General features: G+C 41.8%; 2 protein-coding genes across 2 annotated transcripts in view; one reads left to right on the top strand and one right to left on the bottom strand.

The window, feature by feature from the left end:
• IMP4 (IMP U3 small nucleolar ribonucleoprotein 4) overlaps nt 1–9,423 on the bottom strand; it is a 29,135-nt gene extending 19,712 nt beyond the window's left edge. Inside the window, exons 1-4 of the mRNA XM_082264561.1 lie at nt 9,367–9,423; nt 5,849–5,957; nt 5,685–5,768; nt 4,235–4,344 (exon numbers count right to left, since the gene is read on the bottom strand). Coding sequence (XP_082120687.1) covers nt 4,235–4,344; nt 5,685–5,768; nt 5,849–5,957; nt 9,367–9,369 — 306 coding nt within the window. The 5' untranslated portion in view covers nt 9,370–9,423. The remainder of the gene's footprint in view (nt 1–4,234; nt 4,345–5,684; nt 5,769–5,848; nt 5,958–9,366) is intronic.
• Nucleotides 9,424–9,488: 65 nt separating this feature from the next.
• Nucleotides 9,489–23,181, top strand: VMA22 (vacuolar ATPase assembly factor VMA22). Its single transcript, XM_082264493.1, has 6 exons — nt 9,489–9,540; nt 12,223–12,400; nt 17,148–17,251; nt 18,685–18,791; nt 21,315–21,476; nt 23,005–23,181. Exons 2-6 carry the CDS (start codon nt 12,272–12,274, stop codon nt 23,121–23,123), a joined length of 621 nt encoding a protein of 206 aa, XP_082120619.1. The 5' UTR covers nt 9,489–9,540; nt 12,223–12,271; the 3' UTR covers nt 23,124–23,181.
• Nucleotides 23,182–24,293: the final 1,112 nt, after the last annotated feature.

Raw genomic sequence — 24,293 nt, 5'->3', positions numbered from 1 at the left:
TACTTGTGCATCCAGGGGGGATTATATATATATATATATATTTTTTTTTTTTATATAAATTGGACTTTCATTTGGTGGTAAATGGGTAAGGTTTATCTCCTGATTTTTTTTTTATTATATCTAAGGAAAACTGGCCTAAAATAGTAAAAAAAAAAAAAAAAAAACACACACACACAACACTGATAATTTATTGCTACTAACATAACCTACCACCAAAGAACAACCCAAAATAAATTCTCCTGCTCCTGATGATTGCAGCAATACTACATGTGTATATTAGTTGTTTGTCCTCGATAGTGCAGCCCAGAAACAATAGTGCGGATTTTGCTTTTTTTTTTTTTTAGCCTACCTAAAAACACACGGATACCAAATTAAAAAAAAAAAAACTGTCCAAGAAAATAGTAAACTTGACTTTTGGCCTTGACTTTTGACCCAAACACTAACCCAGGGGCTGACCTAGATAATAATATATATATATTTTTTCTTTTTATCTCTGCAAGGACAGAGAAAGATACAATGTATCTGTCTCATCCATTCACAGAGACAAGACGACACAGGGTGGGCTTCACAGTGACTGATCACTGTGACAGCCAATCAAAGGCTATCACAGCAATCACATGACCCGGAGCCAAACATTTCAGGTCCGAATCGTTACAGTGGCGCCCAGAGCTCTTGGTGAAACCCCGGTCTCTGTGTCAGGAGCACGCCGCACAACACAAAGGGAGCTACGCAAACATGCGGCCCCATGGAAAATAGCCTGGACCAGTGCATATTTGTGTAGGTCGGCGTGAAGGGGTTAAAAGTATAAAAGCAGAAAATGGTTTATACTCTCAACCTCAGATATTTTAACCATAGAGCAAATTTTTTGTTTATTTTTTCACACATAAAAATCTTCATTTCTTTTGGTAAAATATAAAAGATGAGGTCGTGTGGAGTAAATAGATACCCAACATTGCAGGTCTTAAACGTGTGTCCTCGGGATTTCGCAAAAACTTATGGTACCTAAAAATTTCCTTAGGAAATGCTTTAAGAGCCTTTACAGCTAATTAGTTTGAAGTTTGCCAGGAGCTCTTGTGCTAGCACTATTGCTCTCACTCTGATGTTCACAGCAATACATCAAACCTGTGATACGACCACGGTTTACATACACATGAGCACCCTGGGAAACGGGGGTTATGGCACATTTTATTTTATTTTTCCTTCCTATCACAAGGGGTTAACAAACCCTCACGTGCCGCTTGCTCTGTGAAAGTGATTGGCAGATATCATCACTTTCACTTACAAGCTGGGAGCCAGTTGAACAAGCAGAGCACAATCTGATGGCTGCATTAGCAGACATAAGTTTGTGATTTATAGTCCTTTGGACGTACATAGTATGTCCAAAGAGCTGAACTAGTTAAAGCTCAACTCTAGGCAGATATAAAAAGACACAAATTAAACCAGCTCTGCAATCATTAATGCACCTTCTACATGCAAGCAGCACACATACTCAATTCATACCTGGTATCAGCCTCTTGCAGTCCCAGTACAGCAGGGCTGGAGTGCAAGAGGAAGAAGCAGTACAAGTAGCCCATTCGTTCATGTGTTGATTGGATAACAGAGCAGAATGACAAATGGAGGTGTTTGTTACAGTGCCACTTTCCCTTTCACTGTCCAGAAATAGACTGAGTGGGGTCCAGGATGACCTGGGCTTCAAGGAAGTGGGTTTAATGACATTGGCCCTCAGAATGAGGACAAGTAGTGGCAGAAAGAATTACTGCAGGGGAATCTCTTCACTGAAGGTAAATAGTGCAAGGACTAAGGCTGGCCATACATTATACAATTTTCTTTAGATTTACCTTCAACTATGTAGTACTACAAAGGCCTGCCTTATAGGATACAAATGAAAGCATTGTTTAGTTTTGACCTCATATTATATGGTTTGTGGTAAATCTAACAGAAAATTGTACATGTATGGCCAGCCTAACTTGCAAATTTACTTTTACAGTATTTTCAGAGATGATTAGTTCAAACTTTAACAGAAAACACAATCCAAATTTTTTTTTAAATCCCCTCCCAAGGCTCATGTCAGAAAAGTAAAAGCTATTACATTATAAGTGCACAAGGTGAAACCTTATAAACCAACCCACCAAAACCCATAAGTGGGAGTATTGAGATGACCTGGGAGATTCCTGGAAAAATTGTTACTGGTTACTCTAAGCACTGTTTTCCCTAATCATGTTCCAGGACAGCTATCTGAGAGGATAATCAAGACATCATCATACTTTGGGGGGGGGGGGGGCACAAAGGAGGCTCCTGCTATTTCTGCTTGTTACTGCACTAGTGGAATGTGATTCACCTGTGCTAGAAGTTGTCTACCTGAGCTCATAAGTAGAAAGGATAGCTTCTCTAATCCATCTATAAAAACTCGTAGGTGCCTAAAAGTGGTAGTAAACCCTTACATACACCAGTGAAGCGACTGTGGCTTAGGGTGATACACGGAGATGAAACAAAATCGCCTACATAAGTTGTACCTGTTTATCTGCAGTCTTCTCTTCTCTACATCCCTTCAAAGTGCATAATTTATAAAGCTTGCCTGAGAGGTGAAGGGGGCAGAGAGCCGAAGTAACACTCTGCAGAGCTCAGTAAGGAGAGCTCTCAAAGCTGATTGGAGGGAAGGGACATACCCCCCTTCACACAGCACACAGGAACAGAGCTGAGGCTGTCAATCAGCTAGAGAACCCTCCCATAACCATTTTCTCTTAGTGTCAGGAAAACTTGTCAGAAGTGATACATGTGGATAGTAGAGGAATGGAGCAGCAGACATAATTGACAGTTAGTACTCTGGATTGAGACAATTACACACTATAGAAGAATATGCTTTGTTCATGTTTCATGTATGAGGTTTACAACCACTTTAAGTACTTTGTTTAGACTGCTAAACAGGACCAAAAGGTGGCCGGATCTTCTACGGTTTTTAGAAAATTTGAAATATCTCAACAAACTTCTGACATCAAAAGTTTGAAGAATTACAGAAGGTTGTAAGAAGAAACACTTTTGCCTCAAAATCTGTCTTCTAGAATACTCATGTACGAGTCTGATGAGCACCCTCATAGTTCATTGACACTTCCAACTTTCAAAAACAGAAAGCCTGTACAAAAAAGTTACAGGCAAGAAAGCTGAAGAATGCGTCTGCGATCCACTGTGCATTTATTATTTTTTTTTCAGAAAGGTAAATTGTTTTTGGTGTACAGCACTCTTTGGCCAGTAGGAATCTCTTGATAAAAGGGTTCCTCACCTAATTTAGCATCTAGGAACATCTAGGACACACTCAAAATCTGAACACCGAGTGTCCTAGGTGATAAACCCTTCTTTACACCAGCTTAAACAGAATCCTAAATAGTAGTTATAGAACAGCTATTCCTAATGGAGAAAAGAGGAAAAAAAAAAAGAGCTTTCCATGCCTTCCCATCTATACATAGAGCACATAGCAAAGCTACAGAAATATGCTGGGCTCAACTTTGCCCAAAAGGATCCTAGTGCCACTGGAGCTAATCCTGTCTGAGCCGCAAGCCTTGTTGAAATCTACATTACCGCCCTCGTCACCAGAGGAGACTGATGCTGCTTCAGGCAGGCTGACGGTTTGCAGCAGCGAGGTTCCCCAACTAACCTTCTTGTACATTTGCTACTTAGGACCACAAAGAGCGCAGAAGGGAAGGGGTGGTGGCTGTAGAAAATGTTGGTAAATGCATTAGATGCAGCCTGCCCAAGAATGCCTCCAAGTCAGGCAGAAAAAAAAATCCCACTGTTGCCAGTCTGGACCAACTTTGTACATCCTCCAGACGTTGGCACAAGCTTGGAGCAAACTGGGGGAAACTTAGGGCTAGCAGGCTCAGAAGTCACCCCTAAATTCTGCACAGGGGGCAAGACCTGGACCAGTGAGGGAACCTCGTGTAAAAAAAGGAGGAGGAGAACCCAAAAGGAGAAAAAAAAATAAGACCCAACAAACTTGTCAATGTGCCTTCCTGTATGGTTGGAAACACAATGAAAACTGAGGACAAAGGGGGTGGGAGGGGCTTTTAACGATTTGTTTTAGATTGCGTTTCCTGTTAAAGTTGGAGCCAATCATCTCTCAGGCAGCAGTCCAGGAAGATGACCAAGGAAAGCTGGATTTGTTATTTTATCTTTTAATGGGCTGGTCATTTTTATCTTGTTAATTCTGGCTGGAGTTTTTCTTTCTTGGATGAACTTGTACCTTAGCAAACATTTTTAATCTAGAGCTTGGGTCTCTTGACGTTGTAATCATGATCTTTGGATCTTCAACTCCGGCCCACCTGTACTCATCATCCACATGGGAAGAGACTCCTAGGAGAAAGCACAGCATGGTGAGCTCTATAAAAAAACTTCCATACATCTATATTGTACTATGCATTACAAATTCTCATTATATGTAACCTCAATCACTGGTAAGTATACGGTTCCCTAGAGCAGGGCTTGACAAATTTGATGAGATTCCAGGAGTCAGCTAAAAAAAGTTAGGAGCCAGTTTTTTTAAATCAGCTGCCCAGCGCCCAGAACTGCATGCCCGGGGCGTTAGGCAATAAGAATTGCTCACACTTGGTGGCAAGCAAAAAAAGTCAGAAAATTAAAGAAAAAAGTGGCACTGATGAGGCTGCGCTGATGGGCACTAATGAGGTAGCAGTGATAAGCACTGACAGGCTACACTGATTAGGTGGCCTTTATGGGGACTGATAGGCAACACTGATGAGGCTGTTGTGATAAGCACTGATAGGCGACACTGATGAGGCTGTGCTGATAAGCACTGATAGGCGACACTTATGGGCTTGGATAGGCTGCACTGATGAGAAGGCAGTGATGGGCACTGACAGGTGACTTTGATGAGGCTGCACTGATAGGCTGATTAGGTGGGCCCTGATAAGCTGCACTGATAAGCAATGATAGATGGCACTCTCTGTCCACTCAGCGGCAGTAAGCAAAGGGCGACTGATAAAGCACAGCTGTCAACCTGGGAAGATGACGGAGGTGGGCGGGCAGTGAGAGCAAGCTGCGTTCAGAGTGCATGTATCCCACTCTAGCAGGCTGCAAAGCCGTGGCCTCAATTATTAGCCAGCCTGACGCTATTCCACGTACCCATGGGTGTGCCACATGGGGGTATCCCGACCACTGCTGCGGTGTAACCCAGGCGCGATTTCCAGTCTCCATTGCGACCTGGTGCCTGGGTTTTGTCAAGTCCTGCCCTAGAGTCTGTAAAAGTATATGTCCCAGCATACTCTGAAAGCTCAGTGCACAAACCTTTAATGCCCAACCTTTGGTACTGGCTGTCTGGCTTGACTTCAACAACTGTTTGTAAATGGGTTGTAATGGTAGTAACCTCTTGCAGTCTCATGTATTATGTCTACAGTCTCCCTCCTGCAGTATGTCTAACATATATTATTATATGGGGCCCTTTGGTGGCATCAGTGGCTGCAGTTTAGGTCCCATTCCTCATCAGTGGCCCTAGTTGAGGCTCCTTATACCTCGTAAGTCGACCATCACTGGCATAGACAGATGAAAACCATTTCTCTCCAGGAAAGAATACTACAAATTCTTTCCAATTCTATACACAACCACTTTAGAGAGATAGATCATTTATGTTCAAGCTGGAACCATTCTAGGTGATAAGGCGCCCTTCCCCAGTTTTTTACCTTCGCCACCTTCATCATCAAACTCGAGCTGCTTCTGTAAAGAGAGAGCCTCTCTGCGGATCTCTGTGGGGATCAGCCGGTTTTCTGTGGACAGAGATACAAGTTTAGTATTTATCAGATCATACTGGGTAAGTCTGGTGTCAGTTCCCCTTCTTCCCACCAACCTTCTAAAGCTCTCTTTAATCGTTGCTTCTTGTCCTCTATGTTGTGCTGTTTGGCTTCTTGAGCTTTTCGGTAGAGGTACTCCCTCCGCAACCGAGCCTCCCTGCGTAGCTGTAAAGGACACGATTACACAAATCAGCTTTAGCATTACTGCATTCGACTTCAGACTCAGAAACAGGTTCGATGTAGCATGTTTTCAGAGAAAATGTTTTGCGTTTAGGGTAAGGCTGAGATAGATTTCAGACTAATTGAAGAAAAAAGCAAATACATGTACACAGCTATACATACCTTTATGACCACCCACATAAAATTGAGTAGGCCCCCCCTTTTGCTGCTAAAACAGCCCTGACCTTTCACAGCATGAATGCCACTAGACCTCTGATGGATAGTATGTTTTCTGGCACCAAGCCATCAGTGGTAGGTCCTTTAGGTACTGTAAGTTGCAAAGTGGGGACTTGATGGATCCGACTTGTTTTTCTAGCACATCCCAAAGATGCTCGACTGGACCAATATTTGGAGATATTGGAGGCCATGTCAACACCATGAACCACTGCAGTTTTTGCAGGGCACATTATCTTGCTGAAGGAGGCCACTGACATCAGGGAATACCATTTCCATAAAGGAGTGTACTTGGTCAGCAACAATGTTTAGGTAGATGGTATGTATGGGTATTCTGGTTTCCTCCCATACTCCAAGACATGCTGGTAGATAATTGGCTCCGGCCCTAGTATGTGTGTATATGAATGTGAGTTAGGGGCCTAAGATTGTAAGCTCCTTGAGGGAAGGGATTTATTAAGTGAATGTATAATATATACGTAAAGCACTGTGTAAATTGACGGCGCTATACAAGTATCTGGAATAAATGAAAACAAATAAATGTATCAAGTAACATCCACATGAATGGCAGGACCAAAGTTTCCAAGCAGATGGTTTCCCAAATCATCACACTACTTCTGCCAGCTTGTCTTCCCATACTGCATCCTGGTAACATCACTTCCCCAGGTAAGCAACACACCCATCCATCCACATGATGTAAAAGTAAATTTGATTAATCAAATCAGGCCACCTTCTTCCATCATTCCCTGAGCCAGTTCTGATGCTCAGATGCCCATTGTAGGCTCTTTTGTCTGTGGACACGGGTGAACATGGACACCCTCTGACTGGTCTGCTGTTACACAGCCCCATACACAACAAACTGCAACATCAACTTCAGGGACATGTTTACTTGCTGCCTAATATATCCCACTGACTTTCAGATGCCATTTCCAGTGCTGAGGGAAAGGGGCAGAGGAGGGTCAAACAAGGATGCTGTGGAGGCAACAGACATCCTCCTTAATAACTGAGGACACCATTGGTTGTCAGAATGCCAGTATCTAGAAATTCGTAATGGTGGACAATGAAAACCTGTGGCTTTCTGTAACTAAACATAGGCTTCATCCACATGCCCGCTTGTATACAATTTTTGATCCATTTCTTAAGGCACCCCTGAAGAAGCCTCAAGGCACCCCTGAAGAAGCCTCAAGGCACCCTGGTTGAAAAGGGCTGACCTAACCTGTCAGCTGTCATAAACTTATGGCTGATTGATGTATAAGATCCAAATAAAAACTACACTTTCTATAACAGTGGTTCTCAACTCCTGTACTCAGGACCCACTAAGGCCCCTTTCACACAGACAGACCGTTGAGATCCGCCTGTCCGTTTTTTTGCCGGATCTGAACGGTCCCCCCATGCATCCCTATGTCAGCGGAGACATGTCCGCTGACATCTGATCCGTCAAATCTGGAAAAAATGGAAACCCTATTTTCCATCCGTCCAGCGGATCGGATGGGATGAGAACGGACTGATGGTCCGTTCCCATCCGATTCCCCCATAGAGATGTATGGGGAACTGAAAGCTGTGTCTCTGCACACAGCGCGGAGAACAGCTGTCATCCTCCTGCTTAGCGGGGGATCGGCGGATCGATGACCCGCTGAGAAAAAAGGAGTCCGTCCGACGGACAGGCTGTTTGAAAGAGCCCTAACAGGCCAGGTTTGCAGGATAACTGAAATACATCACAGGTGATACCATCTGCTGCTCACTGAGCTTGCAGTATTCTAGTCTGAATCTCCCCAAGGTAATACTTAAAATCTGGCCTGTTAGTGGGTCCTGAGGACAGTGGAGAACCACTGATCTAGAACCTTTACAAATGTTTCTCAAAAACAGGTCAGAAGAAAATGCAGGTGTACAGGGTGAAAGCAGGTGGTAAGGAAACATATTTCCTCCCAGCAGCATGTCAAACATAGATTGGTTTTCAGAAGGGCAGCAAGGGCTGTCACAAGTGTAAATATTAAAGGTACAGTTAAAGTGGTTGTATAGGATGAAGCCCCCCCCCCCCCAAGCCCAATCCAGCAAAGTGCACAAGACCCGAGGCTCCTTCCTGGGGTCTCTCCCTCCTCATTGGCTGAGAAGCAACATGAGCCATTGGCTCCCACTGCTGTCAATCATAGTCAGTGAGGCAGGAGTAGTGGGTGGGGCTGAGCAGTGCTTTGTGTCTTATGGACACACAGAGGTGGCTCAGGAGTGAGCACACACAAGTGCCCCCACAGCAAGCGGCTTGCTCTGGGGGGCACTCAGCAACAGGGAGGGCCAAAGAGCGCCAGTAGGGAACCCATGAAGAGCAGGATCGGGGCTGCTCTTTGCAAAACCACTACAAAGAGCAGAGAATATGACAGGTTTGTTTGTTTTTTTCTTTACAAATGCTTTAAGCTACTATGCCATACAGTGCAGCAAAAAATGATTCCCCGCTGATGCATTTGGCAGACAGTACTGGCCAATAAAGTAAATTCAAGTGAATGAGGCCATGCCGTAAATGCCCCACAACCTTTGGAAGTACACACGGTTGCCGCACGGTGGTGCAGGATATTGGGGTTGAATAAAGGAGCAGAAGTAGGTTACACCCTAAATACAGGTTTAACATGTACTTATCCTTTAAGGGCCGGTTCACACTGGCGGGAGCCGCCGTTCACGGCACTGAGCTCTGAAGGAACGGCATGGGTGACCGTTCCTTCAGAGCGCATGCGCTGATGACGTCACTGGCTGCATGTAAGGTAAATATCTCCTAAACGGTTCATGTTTAGGAGATATTTATAGCACCTATAGGTAAGCCTTACCTATAGGTACAAGTTAGAAGAGTGGGTTTACAACCACTTTAACTACACAGGTTCGGAGGATGATATAAGGCACTAAGCGATTCTTAAAGAAAACTAATGCAGCCACCACATCTAATGATTGGTAAGCTGCAATAGATTGAATTTTTTGGTTTGGGGTTTAATCTGCTTTAAGCAGAAGCCCCAATCACGTAGAAGCCAGTCTATATTATGAAGTATAGAGCTCTGGGTCAGCCTGGAGATGACACTGAGGATCATACATGGGGTGGGGTATACAGCACATGGAGGAGCACACACTACAGATCAGCATACTGCCAGGACACGGAGGTAAGTACACGGCGTATAATAAAGTTACAATGAGGAGATCCACTCACCATGATAGAAGCCGAGACCACACGTGGAAATGAACAGCACACCCTGGGCTGCCCAATCAGGAGTCGCCCTTACTAAACATGGTGGGGCCGAGACAGGAAGTGACCTGCAGCGGATTTCATTTCCGGGCCAGGAAAGTCACATGAGACGTTCAGGTCATACGATAGAGCAGGAGGGTAAGTGATGTGTGGTCGGTGCATTGCTGCTCAGAGAGGTTGTGTGAACCGTTCTTTATCTCTATAGGGGTTGTGTCAGGAGGAAGTGAGGGCCTTGGAAATGTCTGCCTCCACACCTGTTGTCTTATTTTGCCATGTCCATTCAGTACTGTAGCTGAATGTTTCTTTAGTTTCAGATAAAGGGAAAAGTTCAACTTTCTAGTCAGGTTTTTTTTTTTTCACTCTGTGACCCCTTATGATAGATTTCCCCGCACTTCCTGTCCCTCTAGGGTGTAGCTGTTTCCTGGACAGGAAAGTACAGGCAGCAATAAAAACACTGGGAAGTTCTAACTCTTTCTTATTCTTGTTTTTGTCTGTGTCCCCCCATTGGAGAACTTCCTTCCTGTTCTGAAAAGGAGTGAGGGAAAATCTACCCAACATGACAATAAAAATAAGGGCTCTAACCTTTCCCTGCTCCACAAAACCTAAAGCTTTGGCTGGTGGTGAGCATAGATAACTTATTGGAAATGCTAATTGCTTGGCTGCTATGCTGACCCCCTCCAGGCTTTCGGACACCCTTTTGGTGATGTAGATGTAAACCCCATTCATGAAATCTGACCTGGTCTCCTATATCTGTAGTGTTCGCTTGCTGACAGCCCCATGCAGATTTACTGTGGCAGGGCAGCTCAGCTGCGCATAATCATGTAGATCTACGTGATTATGTGCACGCGGTCTCGGCGGTGGAGCCGAGCTCCCGCTGTGATTAAACACAGCGGGCACGATTGCCGCCGGCCTCCCGCGATCTTCAGAGATACTGACAGAAGAGCCGCCTTCCTATGTAAACACAGCAGCTCTTCTGTCAGGCAGGCAGAGAGAGATCGTGAAACGCTGATCTCTCTATGCTTGTCACAGAGCCCCACCCCACCGTTAGTAAGCACAAGTAGGCATACATTTAACCCCCAGTATTAACCCCTTCCCTGCCAGTGTTATTTATACAGTAACCGTGCATATTATTTAGCACTGATCACTGTATGAATGTGACTGGTCCCCAAAAAGTGTCAGAAATGTCAGGGGTCCGATCTGTCCGCCTCAATGTCACAGTCCCGCTATAAATCGCTGATCACCGCCATTACTAATACAAAAAAATAAAAGTCCAAAAATCTATCCCGTAGTTTGTAAACGCTATAACTTTTGTGCAAGCCAATTGAAAAACGCTTTTTGCGGGGGTTTTTAACCAAAAATATGTAGCAGAATACAAATTAGCCTAAATTTTTTACATTTTTTTTTATTGAATATTTTATAGCAGAAAGTAAAAAATATTGTTTTTTTTTTTTTTTTTTTTTTTTTCAAAATTGACGCTCTTTTTTTGTTTATAGCGAAAAATCTAAAAACTGCAGAGCTGATCAAATCCCACCAAAAGAAAGCTCTGTTTGTGGGAAAAAGGACACCAATTGTATTTGGGTACAGCATTACACAACCGCGCAATTGTTAGTTAAAGTAACGCAGTGCTGAATCGCAAAAAATGGCCTGGTCATTAAGGGGGTAAAACCTTCCGGAACCGAAGTGGTTAATTATCTCTCTCTCCATAGCTCTAAGTGTCGTGTCTTTCTGCTGCTCCGTTCCTCTGTTATCAGCATTATAACTTCTGACAAGTTCTCCGACACAGGAGATAAGAGCAGCTGGAAATTTGTGTCAGGGAATAGACTTATGCTGGCCATACACGTATAGATTTTTGGATGAGAATGTTTGTAGAAAATTTGTACGAAAATTCTTTCAACATTCCATGAATGGACAAATGTTTGAAAATTGTCTTTTTTGCTTTTAACGTTCAATTTTAAAATGAATGTAATTTATGAGCGATAACCACATACACTGCCTGAAAATTCGTTGGCCGAGAGAGGTTTTCCTTCCTGCCCCTTCTAATTTTCTCCTCACTGCAGTTGAAAACGGACATCGATTTGACCCCACTAACGATTAGAAAAAATCAAACAAATTCTATTGAAAGGAAAAGTTCCGAAAGAAAATCTATACGTGTATGGCCAGCATTGGAGACAGATAAGCAGAGAGCTTACCTATTCACAGCACAGCTCTACCTATGTGTAAGTGTGTGTGTGTTTTTATAGCAGAAAGTAAAAAATATTGTTTTTTGGGGGAGTTTTTTCAAAATTTTCGCTTTTTTTTTTTTTTCTAGCGCAAAAAATAAATACCCCCCCCCCCCCCCCAAAAGAAAGCTCTATTTTGTTGAAAAAAAATGACATCCATTTTTTTTTTTTTTATTGGGTACATCATTGCACGACCGTGCAATTGTCAGTTAAAGTAACGCAGTGCCGTATCGCAAAAAAATGTCCTGGTCATTAAGGGGGTAATACCTTCTGGGGCTGAAGTGGTTAAGTATGCAGATATCTTGAGAGAAGTCAGAACTTCTTATTTACACTTTCTTTCAGGTCATCGATTCAGAGTATTGACCTGGGAGGTCAGCAGCCAGGCACGCTGCCATTTCAGGAGGATACCAATGGCAGTCTGGGTGTTTGTTGACAAGTGCCCTTTATGTTCAAGCAACTTGAAGTGTGTATGGCCAGCGTTAGATACTTGTAAAAGTACAGGGATTGCAATGTTATGTTTCACCTTATTTATTTGGTTCCTTATGCACAAAGTAAAATCTGGATACAACGAAATCTTTACTCTGTACAATGCTTGTTACAGAAACATAAGCCTTGCCTTGTTACGTCCGGATTCCACAGCTCAGAACAAAATGGCACCAGTAACAAAGGAGACTCTTACTGAGGTGAGTGAGAGGCTGGATCAGCTTCTTCTCCAACTAATGGATGACCTGGAGGCCCTGAAGGAGAAAAGAGAAAACCTCAACAGCCTTATAGAGAAGGTATGTGTTTTGTATTGTTTCCAGTCTGGAAATGCCTTTAAACCAGTCAAGGCACACTTTAGAATTGTACACTATCCCGGGGCACACCAGTCTGTAGGCTCGCTCACACCAGGGCTCATGTCTGAGCACAAACTCCCTGCTCATAAATTCCCCCTCCTAACTCAAATTCTGTCTATCTCATCACTAAAGGAGTAGTGTCAGCTGCAGACGGGAAGAGAAAGCTGTAAGGAGGTGTGGGCTGTGCTACCTCCCTCCTCCCCATCTCTATACAAGCGTTTATATAGAATTGCTCTCAGGTTTGACTATGCAAGGTTTTTTGCTTCCTAGACAGGAGCTGTGTGGGGAGACGATAGGGGGTGGTAATTAAACCTTGTACATTCAGATGTGATATTGATCTTGTGTTAAATCCAGTGCACAGAGAGGAGAGAGAAAACACAGATCAAACCTCCTCCCGGTTCTCTCCTCCTCCCTGCTGCTGTCTGCACCATTGCTGGCAAAACAGAAAGCTGTATGGGCTGTCTGACATGTCCTTAGCAACCGATGGCATCATCCATTCATAGGACCCATGTGGGTGGATCACACAGCTTCTGTTTTGTCAGCAATAGTACAGATCGCAACAGGGAGGAGTAGAGAACCAGGAAGAGGTACAGGCAGTGTTCTCTATCTCCTGGCTGTGCACAGGATGTCAGATGCCTGAGATTGGATTTTCTTTTATTTTGAAGGAATATTCTCCCACTTCTTGTGTCCTGAAGGAGTTGTAAAGTCTCAAGGTTTTTCACCTTAATGCATTCTATGCATTAAGGTGAAAAACCTTCTTGGTTGCAGCTGCCCCCCAGACCCCCCGTTATTCTTACCTGAACCCGAACATACAGCAACGAGCCCAGCAGCTCCAGCCGTTGTCTCGGGTCCTCATTGGATAGATTGATATCAGCAGGAGCCATTGGCTCCCGCTACTGTCAATCAAATACAGTGACACGAGCAGGGGGCGGGGCCAAGTCCTGTCTGTGTCAATGGATGCAGCAGCAGCAGGACTCAGGAGCACGCCCGCACAGATTCCCCTATGGAAAGCAGATCTGTGTGGTGGCACCCGATGAAGAGGAGGAGCCGGAAGCAGTGCTGGGGCACTCCAGAAAAGGAGTATCGGGGCTGTGCTGTGCAAAACCCTTTCACAGAGCAGATAAGTATAACTTTTTTGTTACTATGAGTTAATGAAATGGTGCGCTGTTCAAATAGAAGTCCAACTTCTATCCATATGTGATAAATGATTCAAAATGCTTTCATCAAACGTATATCAAAAACATAAGATCATAAATATCTGTAAAATAGTGACCAAAAAAACAGTGCACATTAGATAAACATGCATATAATATTAACGCGGTGAAAAAAACATGATGTATAAATAAATTGTAGCGTAGATAAAAACTTCTAGTCCCAAAAGAATCAAGCAGCGTAAATAAAGTACACAAAAATATTCAGTGCATGGAGTGCTGCACACAAATCTTCCGTGATGAATAGGTGATTTCTAATGGGTGATTCCAACCACCTGGTGTTCACCTCCTATGTGCAATGCGCCTGAAAACATATATATGTATCTCGCAATATAATCAAGAGTATTCCAAAGTATCAAAGATCCAGCTATATTCCCTTTTTGTATCCACAGTGAATGAGCTCCATGGGCATATTTAAATGAAACCAGAAGATTCATCGTGCAGTGTGTTTTTAAAAAATGTATTGGCTAAAAACTTTATCTATTAAACTCCCATTTTAGAAGACTTGTATTCCACCTTAAAACCTATATCAGAGACAAGGGGCAAATACCAGGGGATAGATCAGCTCCAGCTCACCCACGCCCTCGGCACAGATCACAGTGACATCGGATCTCACGTCACAGGCTCCTCCTACGGGTTACGTCACTGGTCTCGTGACTTCCTCAGGGTAGGAGCACTGTGACAAATGCCAGAACTCTATAGTTTCTGGTTTGATTTTCTGTTGTCATGGTAACGTCATTCAGATCTCACACTCCAACGCAGTGCCATACAGTCAGCTATACTTGCGAAGTAGAACTTACATGGCTATATCCAGCAGTATAAACACCACTATCCATTCCTTCATTACTAAATATACGGATCTTATTCAGCCCGACTTTAGGACCAGAGCAAAGGAAGAGAGAGAAAGATATTCTAGGAAAAAAACAATAAAATAAATCCCTCCCATGTTTTATATGTTTATACATCATGAATATATGCTAATTATAATTACAAATACTAAACTATAATTATAAAATAGTAATGGATGGACTAAAGTAATTTGTTAGACTCCCATAATGGCTCAACCACAGCCATTGTTAGTGATCGACATATATATTTGTAGATCATTATTTAAAGGACTAATTAACTCCTCCTATTGGTTAGTATTATAAGATCAAATAATTAGATCTAAACCAATTTAAATCAAAATCCATATTATGGCCTTCAGGCTGAAGTGTACCTTATTCAAAAATCCAGTAAGATTTCCCTTTACTAAGTTCAATAACTTTATTGCTGCCTCTCCAATTCGTTTTGAAGTATTCTATAGGCTAGAACTGTGACACAGTTGGATCAGTATTGGGAAAAATGCCTAGATGTATTGTTTGGGGAAACCTTTTTGGATATCTTGTACATGTTCTTTTATTCTTTTCCACCTAGGCCTTTTGGTTCTACCTACATACTGTTTTTTTTGCATTGGAGTACATATACAACTCCTTTGGTTCTGCAAGATATGAAATCCTTGATCCGGTATTGTCTGCCTGTAGTCATAGAAGTAAATTGATCATACTTTACTCCATTTTTATCAGTTTTATGGCAAGCATAGCATCCTTTACAAGGGAAAAACCTTTTCCTTGAAAAAAGGTGAAGTTTTGATTCTCTGGGGGGGTCTGCAACATTTTTTGCTACTATGTCTCGTAAAATTGGAGCTCTTCTATATATGAATTTTGGCTGTTGAGGTAATATTGTCTGTAATTGGTTGCTTTTAAAATGGGCCAATATTTTCTGAGCAATTTTTCTACCTGGTTATGTTGTATATGATAGTCTAGGATAATCGGATTTCAATTTGAGGTCTATAAGTTCTTGAATGAGTGTTTCCCTGGGAATATTTGGCTACTTCTTTGATCTTTTCTGTGATAAAATCACTATCATAACCCAGCTCAATGAATCTATGGCCTATTATCATGGCTTGTTCATGGTAATCAGTTGGTAAACTGCTGTTCCTCCGTAAACGTACTAATTAACGGGATGGGATGTTTATAAGCCGCGGTGAAAAATGACAGCTCTCAACCGGTATATAACTGTTGCGGTCCTTCGGAGACTGGGCCACAGGGCAATATTCCAACATAACCAGCCCACTGCCTTGCTAAAGAAGCTGAGGGTAAATGTGATGGACTGGCCAAGCATGTCTCCAGACCTAAACCCTATTGAGCATCTGTGGGGCATCCTCAAACAGAAGGTGGAGGAGTGCAAGGTCTCTAATGTCCACCAGCAACGTAATATCGTCATGGAGGAGTGGAAGAGGACTCCAGTGGCAACCTGTAAAGCTCTGATGAACTCCATGCCCAAGAGGATTAAGGCAGTGCTGGAAAATAATGGTGGCCACATAAAATATTGACACTTAGGGCCCAGTTTGGACATTTTCAGTAAGGGGCGTACTCGCTTTTGTTGCCAGCAGTTTAGACATTAATGGCTGTGTGTTGTTATTTTGAGGGGACAGCAAATTTACACTGTTATACAAGCTGTACACTCACTACTTTACAATATAGCAAAGTGTAATTTCTTCAGTGTTAACACATGAAAAGATATAATAAAATATTTACAAAAATGTGAGGGGTGTACTCACTTTTATGAGATTCTGTATATGTTTTTAGGTGAGCGCGCATTGCACATAGGGGGTGAACATAAGGTGGTTGGAATCACCCATTCAAAATTACCTACTCATCACTAAAGAGCACTCCATGCACTGAAAATGTTTTTGTGGACTTTATTTACACTGTTTTTTTTTTTTGGGGGGACTCGAAGCTTTTTATTTGTTACAATTTATTTATACATCACATTGTTTTTTTTTCACCACGTTATTATTGTATGCATGTTTATCTAATATGCACTGTTTTTTGGTCACTATTTCACAGATATTTAAGATCTTATGTTTTTTGATCTACGTTTGATGAAAGTATTTTGAATTATTTATTGTGAATGGATGTGAGTTTGATTTATATTTGAACAATGCACCATTTCACTAATTTATATTGACAATTTTTTTCAAGATCCAGAGAGCTTGATATAATGGTAGCAGCAGTTCATTAGTATTTATAGTCAGAATTCCCCCATCAGTTAGCACACCATAGTAGCGCACCAGTGCCCCAAAAAATTAGTAACATGTTTATTGCTTAAAAAAAAAAAAAAAAAAAACGAGCCCTATAAAATGACTTGAAGAAAGGAAATAAGGGGAAATCCCCCCAATGGGACATGACAGAAAAGAAGAAAAGGGATTTAAAACCATTTTGACCTTGGATATGCTTTACCAACCAGTCCATTTCGGCTTTGATTGATTTCAGATAAGGGCTAAAACCTCCAATCTCCTTATGAAATACAACGAGCCTGAGTGTGTAAAATCACAGAACTGCTTCCTGTGTAAAATTAGGAGGAGCTATGCAACAAATACTTGCCTTTTTATATATGGGTCACTCCTTTTTTTTTTTTTTTTTTTTCTTTCCCAGGGGTGGTTCTACCTTTCTCAGTCACGATATTCAATGGGGAATAAATTTGTATCTTCTCTGCAATATAAACAAGACATGGTCCCCTCTGTCTGTGTCCAGGGCAGGTGAGTTGTGAGCGGCATGCTTAGTTTAAATACAATGTATATCTCTCTGAAAACGTATCAGGTCCTTTTGTTGTCTTGAAAGTTACTATCCACAAAAATGATGTACACTATAGAATGACCGAATGGCTTGGGGTCCATGGTTCTCTTTTAAAGTAGAACTGTAAGCAAAATGTTTTTTTTATTTTGAATAGAGTAAAGGAGGGTTATAACCCCAGTCAGTTTATTTTTGCCATCTGTGCATGATAAGGGAGTTGACCTTTTACTTCCTGACCCATAGCCAAAACAGGGAGTGAGGGGAAATCTGTGCAAATTAAGAGTAATCCTTAGGGATCCATTGGAGGATTTCACCTCTATTACTTTTCTAGGGACAGCCCACAATTTGGGATTTACTTTTACTTTAACTTTCAATGATAATGGTAAACAGGACAAATAGGGTGAATCTCCCTAACGGGAGAACAGGCAGCAATAAAAACAGATGGGTGTTCTAATCCCTCTCCACCCTATCCAAAACTTTAAAAAAAAAAAGAGGAAAATAGCATAGCTCTTTGCAGCCAATCAGAATGCAGTTGTCATTTTTACTGGTTAAAATAAGTGACCGTTTGCTTGGTAAGCATACATGCTTTACACGTGCAGCAGTTGTACAAAAGAGGTTTTAAATTGCGGCGTGCTACAACGCATGGCGTTAAGTTACCATGCCTTTGCAGTGTGATTTTAAGTTAAGTTCACCTTTCTGAACATGTTACACCTGTATTTGGGGTGTAACATGTTCCGCTACCAGTAAAAATAAAACTATAAAGAAATCCCTGTTACAGACACATACACACAGACGAAACTCTTATTATTTCCTAGGGGAGTTAGTGGAGTCATGGACCCAAATGTTATAACTAGAGTCTAGTTTTCTTTTATCGTAAAATCTTTTCTGCACTCCCTGCTGGTCTGTTCAGATATCAAGAATAAAGAAAACCATTCCTGTGTAAACTGTGAGTTGTTCTTATTGGAGCTTACAAAGGTGAGGACTCTTTTGGCAGTGCTGGGCAAATTGCATAGCTCCTGCACTGTCATAGGCCTCTCCATACAGAATGCATCAAGTATTTTCTTTACTCTTGCTTGCTGAATGTTGCCGCAAGTAAACAAAAGTGTTAAAATATGTTGCTGGGGAGGAATGTATTAATATGACTCTTTTGCTTTGCTTACATATAGTTAACATAGTTGGTAAGGTTGAAAAAAGACATTAGTTCATCCAGTTCAGTGTGTATTTGAATGTGTTTGTCTCTACCATTTCCCATATCCCTGTATATTGTGTTTGCTAAGATGCCCATCTATTTTTCTTTTTTCTTTTTTTTAATTTGGCATGGGCAAAGCACAAGTTAGTTTGATTATTTCCGTGTACTGTGTATGATGTGTCCCTTTTCATAATACATCTTTTGATTTAGCATCTCAAAGGAGGGTGTGACAACGTTTCATGTTGGGAATGTTGAGTCAGAAAAGGGGGAGCCTGAGGAAACTCAAGAGATCGAGACAATCGGAGCAATGGATCAAGGTAATTTTAAGTATGTATACATATATATTATGTATATTAAAAAAGAATAGCGCACAACTGCAAAAGAAATAACTACCAAATCTGAAGACAATCCATAAATAAAAATGGGGGTTTGGTCCCACCATATGGCCATATCGTGCTCAAGCCCACTACTGCGTCAAAGTACCCCATTATCAGTGGGTCCTACACTATCCATGAAAAAGAGATGAATCCAGCCTAACCCTTGGAGATAATACTCCTTGCTGGGGAAGATGTGCAAATGCACTACAGGGGACTCCTATATCCACTTGATGGTGGACACTGATTGAGTACAGGTGTGTGTGGGGGGGTGGGGAGGGTTGCTCAACCCCGATAGTCTGGTCAGACCGAATACATAATAAACAGGCAAAAAATTTTGGGGGAGCATACCCATGTATTTCTAAAGCTGCTGCAGCTATGAACCAAAAGACATGTATATTAAAAAAGAATAGCGCGCAAATGCAAAAGAAATAACTACCAAATCTGAAGACAATCCATAAATAAAAATGGGGGTTTTGGTTTGTCCACCATCAAGTGGATATAGGAGGAGTCCCCTGTAGTGCATTTGCACATCCTTCCCAGCAAGGAGTATTATCTCCAAGGGTTAGGCTGGATTCATCTGTTTTTCATGGATAGTGTAGGACCCACTGATAATGGGGTACTTTGACGCAGTAGTGGGCTTGAGCACGATATGGCCATATGGTGGGACCAAACCCCCATTTTTATTTATGGATTGTCTTCAGATTTGGTAGTTATTTCTTTTGCATTTGCGCGCTATTCTTTTTTAATATACATGTCTTTTGGTTCATAGCTGCAGCAGCTTTAGAAATACATGGGTATGCTCCCCCCAAATTTTTTGCCTGTTTATTATATATATTATGTATACTCTAGTGAAGTGTAAATATTATACGTTTTTGTTCTTATTTTGGATTTGGTAAGGAAGTGCGGGAACCTCTGTCAGGTTTTGAAGGGGTTGTAAAGCCTTAAGGTTTTTCACCTTAATGCATTCTGAAAACCTTCTGTGCTGCAGCTTCCCCCTCCCCCTTTTTCTTATCTGATCCAACAATGTGCACGCTCTCCTCATTGGACAGATTGATAGCAGCAGGAGCCATTGACTCCCACTGCTGTCAATCAAAAGTCGGGACACGAGCGGGGCCGAGTGTGGGCACCCGATGAAAAGGAAGGGCCTGGAGCACTGGCGAGGGACCCCCAGAAGAGGAGGGGCCTGGAACGTTGGTGGGGGACCTTTAGAAGAAGAGGATCAGGGCTGCTCTGTAAAAAACCATTGGACAGAGCAGGAAAGTATAGGCATGTTGTGTTTTTTATTTTTTAACAACTAACATTTACAACCATTTTAAATGCTGCCTGTTTTTGCTCAGGAAGTTTTCCAGTGTTTGTCCTGAAGACCATTCAATGGGACAGAAAGCAATGGGAAATCAACATTTTACAATTGTCCCCAGAACATGTGATCGCTCTCTAAGAGCCAGTTCAAACCACATGCATTCAAGTGCGTTTTTTTTTTTTTTTTCCTGCATCAAAAATGCATGAAAATTAGAGGGCGTTCCAGTTCCAGAAAAAAAGTAGAACATGCTGCATTTTTCCTGCACTGTACTGTACTGGAATGCAGTAAAACACATCACAAGCTTACCGGAATGCACTGGAACGCATCAGAAAAGCAGCAGACCCCAGTACAGTGGAAAAATGTGTTTTAAAACGCACAGGCAGAAACCCATCCAGGACAGATCTGGAGTATGTTTTTGTGGTGTGAACCAGCCCTAAGAGGGGATTTCCGCTCACTTTCTCTGAGACTGTAAATGAGAGCTCTCCTCCCCAGCAAAGCCACAGACAGCAGTAAAAGCCTTACAATGGATCTATCCCTTTCCCTGTTAAATGCTGAAACATTTTGAAGCTGCACTTAGTCTCTCACTGCAGAAGATTTGTGTAATTGAACTTTTGATTGAAGCAGATTTTGCCCAACTTATGCCACACATTTGTTCCAGGGTAGTGACATGCTGAAAAGGTTTAGCTACACTGGCCCTGAAATAGTATGTGGCACACTTATTCCTGACTCAGGGAAAAACTTCTGTTAGAGCAAATTTACATAGTTGTTTTACTGCATTTTAACCTCAGACGCATCCTGACAGCTGAGCTTTCTAATTTTCACCCTGGCATTCTTCATGTATAGCTGGTTAGCCTGCTCTCTTAATCCACTCCCTTTATTGTTTTCTCTGTGAATATGCATGCATCATGTGTTGTACCATTTGTAGTAATACCCTGTCTGAACACAAGGGAGCCCTGTGTACTGAAGTATAGGAGCTGCAGTGGACAGAACTAGGTGACTGAAAGCTGCATCACACACACAAACCATGTACAAAAGGGCTTATAAGAAAACTCGCAACTTTAGCAGAGTTGATATATTTCCTGGATAGTATTGGTTTTAAAATTTAATAAACTTTTTGTAAACTAGAAAAAAATTAAATACTTTTATATTTTATTCCTTTCCAGTGCTGAGGCACCGAGGTCACAAGTCAACCACAGAGACTCCTAAATACCCAAAGACTGACGGAAATGAGAAACAGAGGCCGCTCCCTAGTAATGACCCGTTGCGCTGGTTTGGCGTTCTCGTTCCTCAGAGTTTGCGCCAAGCACAAAATACTTTCCGCCAGGGTGAGTATATTTACAGCATACCTCCAGGTAGACTTAAAGCTGAACTCCAGGCACGCTGCTAATACGCATAGCTAAAATTCATATCTGAGAACAGTTTTACAGGGCAAAGAATTTTTAGTTCTTTCAGGCAATCTTGTAATTCATGTACCCCTAAAAGACAGCACAGCCAGGTTGGTGTTCACTTTTTTTTCTTACTCCGTTAAAGCAATACAGCTTAGTCAAGGATCAACTCTGACCCATGAACGGATATTAAGAAAGCGACAGGTTACTGACAAGGTTATCCATCTTCTCTCTTCCTGTCTGAAAGCTTCTTTTTTTGACAGTCAGTATTATACAATGCAGTAAAGTCTGGCTTAAAGTGGTGACCTTTTCTTAGCCTGTAGATCAAAGATGCCAACCTGTTGCCCTCCAGTTGTTGTGGAACTACAAGTCCCATCATGCCTCTGCCTTTTGGAGTCATGCTTGCAACTGTCAACTTTGCAATGCCTCATGGGACTTTCCTTCTAATGCCTCATGGGTCCTGTAGTTCTTCAACAGCTGGAGGGCCACAGGTTGGACACCCATGCTGTAGATAATATAAAGACAGTCTAAAGTGGATCTTATAGGAGGTTTACAAGTCTGGCAAGGCATTCATTAGAGTTTTTAATGCTGCGGTGCTAGTGGCTATCTGTCAGACTGTGCAGTAAGTATCGTTTACTAAATTGACAAGAAATGAAACCACCCACATAGTGTAATGGGTTCAGTTAGCTTAACCAAATCTAAGTGCAAAAGGTGTTAAGTAGATAATGGTTTAAACCCCTGGTTTGTACAGTAGGAAGCAATTCAACCTATCAGTTTTTTTTTTTTTTTTCTTGTCTGTGTTTATTTGGGGATATTTCTTTTCACTTGCTCTCCTGGAAACACAAACCGGAAGTGAGAGGATTTTTCAAAGTGAGAGGAAATCTCCTTTTACCTGTTAACTGGATCAGAAGCCTCCATTGAAAGTACTTCCTTGCTTCCTATGACAGCAACAACTTATATTTTGGTTTAACCATCACTTTCGTGTGAAAATACTAAGTCGGGAGAACAGAGAGAGTGTGTCTCTTTCCAATTTGGGCATAAAGAGAAATAACAATGGGGGTTCTAATCAATTTCCACTCTATCCAACTATAACAAATGTGTTTGGTTGGATAGCCACATTAATCATTGCTGAGTTATATAACTGGGAGGGAACATGTCATAGTTATGTGGTAAAAAGGTTTTAAAACATTAACGCCAATAGATGAGATTACAATACTGACCACACATACTGTATGTATGAAAATGTCTCTTTCAGGTTTTCAGAAGTGTTGAAATTATCTGAAATGTTTCCCTGTGCTGCCCAATTTTTTTCTACTGTATATTTTTAGTCTTCCTTTCATATTTCATACAAGAATGAGATGAGCAGCAGACAGCCATGTGAACTGGTTTTATGTGATTTATTGGAGAGATCCAGGAAGAACAAGCTTTGAGCCAAGTCTTCTCTCATCTCCTATGCTTTCTTCTTCAGGTATCCTCCTGACTGCTGAAGTTACCTCTCTACAGAGCAGCATCGATGAGACCCGCAAACAGTACCGAGCATTGCTGACTGACAAACACCGGCTACAATCTCAGTCTGTCTGTGCATAAACTTTTTCCTTTATTAAGATTTAAAGGTTGGTCCACCAAAAACTGATATTTTAGCTCTGAATGGCCAATTTTGAGCAGAATTATGGAACATTGGCATAGAACAAGAGAGAGAGAGAGGGTGTCTGAGTGTAAACTGTTCATAAGCTTAACCACTTCCATACCGGGCCATTTCTGGCAATCCGCTCCTACATGTAAAGTAAAATTTCATTTTTCTACTGTAAAATTACTCAAAACTCCCAAACATTATATATATTTTTTTTTTATATAGCAGAGACCCTAAGGAATAAAATGGTGGTCATTGCAACCTTTTATGTCACACAATATTTGCACAGCAATGTTTCAAACACTTTTATATAAAAAAAAAAACGTTTTTTGAATTAAAAAAAAAAAACACTGAAGTTAGCCCAATTTTTTTGTGTAATGTGAAAGATGATGTTACGCCCAGTAAATAGATATCTAACGTGTCATGCTTTAAAATTGCACACAATCGTGGAATGACGCCAAACTTCGGTACTCGAAAATCTCCATAGGCAACATTTTAATTTTTTTTACAAGTTACCAGTTTAGAGTTGCATACCTCCACGTGTATGGATTGAACACCGTTTACATATGTGACCGCAACATATGTATGCGTTCGCTTCTACATGCGGGCACTTAAAAATCGTTTTTATTTTTTGTTTGTTTTATTTTTACACTTTCCCTTTTTAATTTTTTTTTGCTCACTTTTACTCCTATTACAAGGAATGTAACCATCCCTTGTAATAGGAATAGTGCATGACATCTCGTCTTTATGGAGAGATCTGATGTCAATAGGACCTCAGATCTATCCTACAGGCTGAAAAGCATGAAAAAAAAAAAAAAACAACTATCTTGGCTTGACAACTGCCAGGCATGACGTCATAATGTCGCGCTCGGGCCTCCGAAAGTCCTCAGCAGTCTCTATGGTGTACTTCCGCCGCTGGGGATTCCTTCCCTGGCTTGCCAATCACACGGGCCAGCCCCCCCCCCCCCCCCTCCTTGCTGAACTATCAAGCGGCATGATTGTTCTTACAGTGCAGGGAATCACCAGGTGAAATAAAGCCCAGGACGTCATATGACGTCCAGCGGTAAGGAAGTGGTTAAAGTGGTTGCAAAGTCAGAAAGAAAATTTTTATTTCTTCATGCATTAAG

Source organism: Pelophylax lessonae, assembly GCF_965119305.1.
Source record: "Pelophylax lessonae genome assembly, chromosome: 7".
Classification (NCBI taxonomy): domain Eukaryota; kingdom Metazoa; phylum Chordata; class Amphibia; order Anura; family Ranidae; genus Pelophylax; species Pelophylax lessonae.
Note: the sequence above shows the minus strand (reverse complement) of the source record. Positions and strands in the feature narration are given on the sequence as shown.